The sequence below is a fragment of the Galeopterus variegatus genome, unplaced genomic scaffold (genome assembly GCF_000696425.1).
Source record: "Galeopterus variegatus unplaced genomic scaffold, G_variegatus-3.0.2 Scaffold3885, whole genome shotgun sequence".
Classification (NCBI taxonomy): Eukaryota; Metazoa; Chordata; class Mammalia; order Dermoptera; family Cynocephalidae; genus Galeopterus; species Galeopterus variegatus.
In genome coordinates, this window is record NW_007729996.1 from 206,998 (window position 1) to 212,251 (window position 5,254).

At 54.2% G+C, this 5,254-nt stretch overlaps 1 protein-coding gene across 1 annotated transcript in view; it reads left to right on the plus strand.

The window, feature by feature from the left end:
• LOC103601801 (sialic acid-binding Ig-like lectin 11) overlaps positions 1-5,107 on the plus strand; it is a 6,802-nt gene extending 1,695 nt beyond the window's left edge. Inside the window, 10 exon segments of the mRNA XM_008586219.1 lie at positions 100-384; positions 688-735; positions 873-1,136; positions 1,424-1,471; positions 1,602-1,859; positions 1,937-2,016; positions 2,018-2,222; positions 2,582-2,678; positions 3,016-3,097; positions 4,916-5,107. Of these exon segments, the coding sequence (XP_008584441.1) occupies positions 100-384; positions 688-735; positions 873-1,136; positions 1,424-1,471; positions 1,602-1,859; positions 1,937-2,016; positions 2,018-2,222; positions 2,582-2,678; positions 3,016-3,097; positions 4,916-5,107 (1,559 nt within the window).
• The last annotated feature ends 147 nt before the right edge of the window (positions 5,108-5,254 follow it).

Below are 5,254 nucleotides of genomic sequence, written 5' to 3' on the forward strand. Positions count from 1 at the left end.
ACACTGGGGAGGGACCGAGGGGGACAGACCACGGGGCTGAGCAGAGAGGGATCTGAGGCACTCCCTGGAGTACTAGGATCGTCTTTCTCTTTGTCCCAGCCCTGACTTGGAAGCCAGATGTCTACATCCCAGATACCTTAGAGCCTGGGCAGCCAGTGACAGTGATCTGTGTGTTTAACTGGGCCTATGAGGGGTGTCCATCTCCGGCTTTCTCCTGGACGGGGGCTGTCCTCTCCTTCCAAGAAACCAAACCAACGACCTCTTACTTCTCTGTGCTCAGCATCACACCAAGCCCCCAGGACCATGACACCAACCTCACCTGTCAGGTGGACTTCTCCAGAAAGGGTGTGAGCACACACAGGACCGTCCAAGTTAGTGTAGCCTGTAAGTATGGGACTCTGGGGTGTGCAGACAAGCTCGGTAGACGGGGAGGTTGAAGAACCCAGCCTGGGCACTGAATGGCTCCATTCTCAAGAAGGTCCATGGAGAGAAAGCTGTGGCATCCCTGGACACTGCCTCAGCCCTGGGAGGTGTATGGGAATGGCATCGGTCCTCTGACCCCATGAGTGTGAGATCTGGCTGGTTTGTCACTTGTCTTCTGTGGGACAGTCACACTTTTTACTGATGGAGTTCTTTCTAGCTGTGGGGATGGTCCCTCCCTGAAGCCAGCTCACAATCTTTTTGAAGATGCCCCCAAAGACCTTGTTCTCAACATATCCCATGACAATGCACCAGGTACTGATGGCCTATGAGACGCACGGGTGTCCTGCTGGGTGAGGCTTGGCCAGTCCTCTTTTGGGGGATGAAAAGGTTTCTGTGGGTGAGAGAGATGAGCTCCTGTCTGCAGCCCTTCTCTCTCTCTCTCTCTCTAGCCCTGCAGTTCCAAGGAAATGTCCTATCACTGGAAGCCCAGAAAGGCCAGTTCCTGCGGCTCCTCTGTGCTACTGATGGCCAGCCCCCTGCCACGCTGAGCTGGGTCCTGGACGACAGAGTCCTGTCTTGGTCCAGCCCCTCAGGCCCCAGAACCCTGGGGCTGGAGCTGCCCGGGGTGAAGGCTGGTGACTCAGGGCGCTACGCCTGCCGAGCAGAGAACAGGCTTGGCTTCCAGCACCGCAGCCTGGACCTCTCTGTGCAGTGTGAGTGTGACCAGCAGGGCCTGGTGTGCAGGAGGGGAGACAGGTGAGGGGGCAGGGGCCGGGGGCAGGGTCCCAGAGCTCCGAGGAGGCCTGGAGCCCCAGGCCTAGGCAACCAGGCGTCCTTACCTGTCAAGATCCTTGGGCGGTTTGTGTCTAAGACTCAGCGGGAGTTTTAGTGCCCCTTCCTACCCCACCCAATCCACCATCTCGGTCTCTATGAAAGTTTCCCTTTGCCCAAAGGAAAGCCACTGGGCCCGTCTACAGCCTGTACCTTGCCTCCATTTCAGATCCTCCAGAAAATCTGAAAGTGATGGTTTCCCAAGCAAATAGGACAGGTAAGAAAGGAAACACAGGAACCAGGGCCTCTTAGTGCCAAACTGGGTGCCCAGGTGTCTGGAGTGTCGGCATGCAGGAGGGTCCCTGTGCCCTAACCTGTACATCGATTTTGCCTCTTCCCTTCCCTAGTCCTGGCAAACCTCAGTAATGGCACATCCCTCCCAGTCCTGGAGGGCCAGAACCTACGCCTGGTCTGTGTCACCCGCAGCAATCCCCCAGCCAGGCTGAGCTGGGCCCAGGAAAGACAGACCCTGAGCCCCACCCAGCCCTCAGACCCTGGGGTCCTGGAGCTGCCTCGGATACAAATGGAGCATGAAGGAGAATTCACCTGCCAGGCCCAGAACCCGCTGGGCTCCCAACACGTCTCTCTCAGCCTCTCTGTGCACTGTGAGTGGGGACCCTGAGGGCAGGACAGCTGGGTCCTGGGAATGGGGGCACCTGCTGACCGTTCTTTCTCCCCAAAGACCCCCCACAGCTGCTGGGCCCCTCCTGCTCCTGGGAGGCTGAGGGTCTACACTGCGGCTGCTCCTCCCGAGCCCAGCCACCCCCCCTCCGTGCGCTGGCAGCTTGGGGAGGGGCTGCTGGAGGGGAACAGCAGCAACGCCTCCTTCATGGTCACCTCCAGCTCAGCTGGGCCCTGGGCCAACAGCTCCCTGAGCCTCCACAGGGGGCTCAGCTCTGGCCTCAGGCTCAGCTGCGAGGCCTGGAATGTCCACGGGGCCCAGAGCATCATAGTCCTGCTGCTGCCAGGTTGGGGCTTGTGGGAGGTTGAGGCTTAGGGAGAAAGGAGACTCAATCCTAGAAAAGGTGGAGGCTGGAGGTTGGGGGTAGTGGGGTTGGGTCCTGGACAGGAAGGGGTGGGGGCAGAGTCCTTGTTATTCTGCTGGTGGGGGGACGAAGAATATGAGAGCTTGAGTTCTGTGGGAGGAGAAGGCTGGAGGTTGGGGGTAGTGGGGTTGGGTCCTGGACAGGAAGGGGTGGGGGCAGAGTCCTCATTATTCTGCTGGTGGGGGGACGAAGAATATGAGAGCTTGAGTTCTGTGGGAGGAGAAGGCCTGAGGGTCCTGGGGCTTTGAGGGCCATCATCACTAAACTCCGCTCATCTGCAGGGAAGCCAGAGCCTGGGAAAGGATTAGGTCTGGGGGCTGTTGGGGGAGTTGGCGTCGCTGCTCTGTTCTCTCTCTGTTTCTGCCTCACCTTCTTCAGGTGAGTGTTGTCACTGGGAGGAAGGGCATGTGTAGGCGGTAAGAAGGGGTACAGGTTCTAGGATCTCAGACAGTCCCGGTGGAGGAGTCTGGAGAGTGTAGTGGTCATGAGAATTGGTCTTGGACCAGAGTATTATAGCAGGGCTCTGTCCCCAAACCCTGATCCCAGCCAGCCTTGAAGGGACACTTGTTCTCATAAGGAAATCATCTGGTTGGATGTCTCCCCACCTCCCCAGTCTCAGCCAGCCTTCTAGCTTCTTTTAGGCATGGAGGACAGCAGGCTCACCGCAGGCTCTGAGCCAGCCCGGAGGCTGAGAAGTCCTGGCCTCCTCCGTCAGGATGAAGACTTGCAGGAAGGAAGCCGCCAGGACAGCAGCTGCTGAGAAAGAGGCCCCCTGTGCCCTGAGTCCCATCCCCTGGGTGACTGAGGAGCCCTCTGCTCACTGAGACCCTGGCTGGTGGCCGTGGCCACATTCCTCTGGTTGACACAGAAAATCATCATGCCCCAAATAGGCTTTTGCTCCCAGGTCCCCATCGACACAGTCCCCCAGTCCAGCGACCTGGGAACCTCCTCCCTGCTGCTCTCTATCTACGGTCCCGCAGCTAAGGACCACCCACTCCCATCTCCTCATTTCTCTCTGGACCCCTCACTGCATTTTCCCTCCTTCTCATCTCTCCTGTACACCACATGATGCCAGGCAGACCTCCCCCAGATAATTAGTGTCTACTACAAAGTTCAGGGTCCATAAAACACCCTCACTACTGAAACCTACACCAATTTTGGGACTCCTCAAAGCCACTCTCAGATTGAATAAGTCTCTAGCAAGACTCACAGAACTCACTGAAAGCTGTTATACTCATGGTTATAGTTTATTATGGTAACTAGCTACAGATTGAAATCATCCAAAGGGAAGAGGTGTATGGCCAGAGTCCAGGAGAGACCAGACATGAGCTTCTGGTCGTCTTTCTCCAGTGGAGTCACAGGGACAGCCCTTAATTCTCCCAGCATTGATAGGTGGCAACACACATGGAGTATTGCCAACCACAGATGCTTACTTGACCCTTAGTGTCCAGGGTTTTTATTGAGGGAGTCAGTCACATAGGCCTGGATCACCTGTGTGGCTAACCTTAGTTACTCAGTCTCCAGATCCTCCAGAGGTCGCACCAATGTCATGTGGCCCAAGGCCCCCATCATAAGTCATACTGTTAGCCTAGACTACCAGGCATGGCCTGTGGTTCCCAAGTGAACAAAGGTACATCTGTCAGGCAGAACATTCCACGGACTTAAGTTAGAGATTCTAACCCAGGAGCTGGGTGCAAAATGTCAAAGCTTTCTTTGGGCAAGGTGAACCCTTTACTGCACAGTACGCTTTGTTTCTTGGGCTCATATCACAAGTTCACAATTGTGTTTGAATGCCTGAAACTCTGAAATGCTGAGTGGTCCCTGAGGGCAGTCCATGTCTGAGCAAATCTCTGCCCTTTTCATACCATCCCAGTCCTGTGCATTCTGTCACAATTTACACTGAGCAAATCTCTGCCCTTTTCATACCATCCCAGTCCTGTGCATTCTGTCACAATTTACAATTAGAAAGTATCTTAATTAACTATAACATTAATGTCAGCTTCTCCCTCCACACTGCAAGCTGTGTGAGGTCATGGATGGTGTCTGCGTAGTTCCCCACTGATTATCTTGGGGCCAGCACAGGGGAGATGTTCCATAAGCCGGAGGGCACTGGAGTCCCCTGAAGACACCTGGACATGAATCTTGGCCTGACCATTAACTAAATATGTGGTTTTGGGATATTTACATAGCCTGTTTCTCCATCTGATAAATGGGGACAATAGTGTCTCCTCAGTGATTGTTGTGAGGATTTCATCAAACTGGCAATCAGTTACGAAGGGCCAGGCATCATCACTCTCAAATATTTCTTGAATTGGGATATTTACATAGCCTGTTTCTCCATCTGATAAATGGGGACAATAGTGTCTCCTCAGTGGTTGTTGGGAGGATTTCATCAAACTGGCAATCAGTTACGAAGGGCCAGGCATCATCACTCTCAAATATTTCTTGAATGAATGTGTGAATGAATGAATGAATGAATGTGGGTTCAGCCTATGTTTGTAAAATGAATAGATGAAAGACTAAATGCTCAGTTTCCAGGTTTGCTGGTGAATGCTCTTTGCTCTCTTTCAGCCCTCATTATCCTAACCTGACCCGCTTTTCTCTCCTCCATTTAGGGTTTCCGACATAAGTGCTCACCAAACAGCTCCCCAGACCACCTGCCCTCAGCTGCAGCCACTCCCTCCTTGGGGGAGGAGCAGGAGCTCCATTATGTCTCCCTCAGTTTCCTCAGGCCGAGGACCTGGGAGCCTCAGTACCAGGAGGCCACCAGCATCACAGAGTACTCAGAGATCAAGATCCGAAAGTGACAACCCCCCTGGGGGGCCCAGGGCTTCTCTGCAGAGAGAATCAGGGAGGATTCCTCCCTGCCCTCACTGACTAGTCAAACAAACTGGAGTGGCAAACAAACAAAATAGACTTGTTACTAAAAATTCAAGGCCACTAGATTTTTTTTT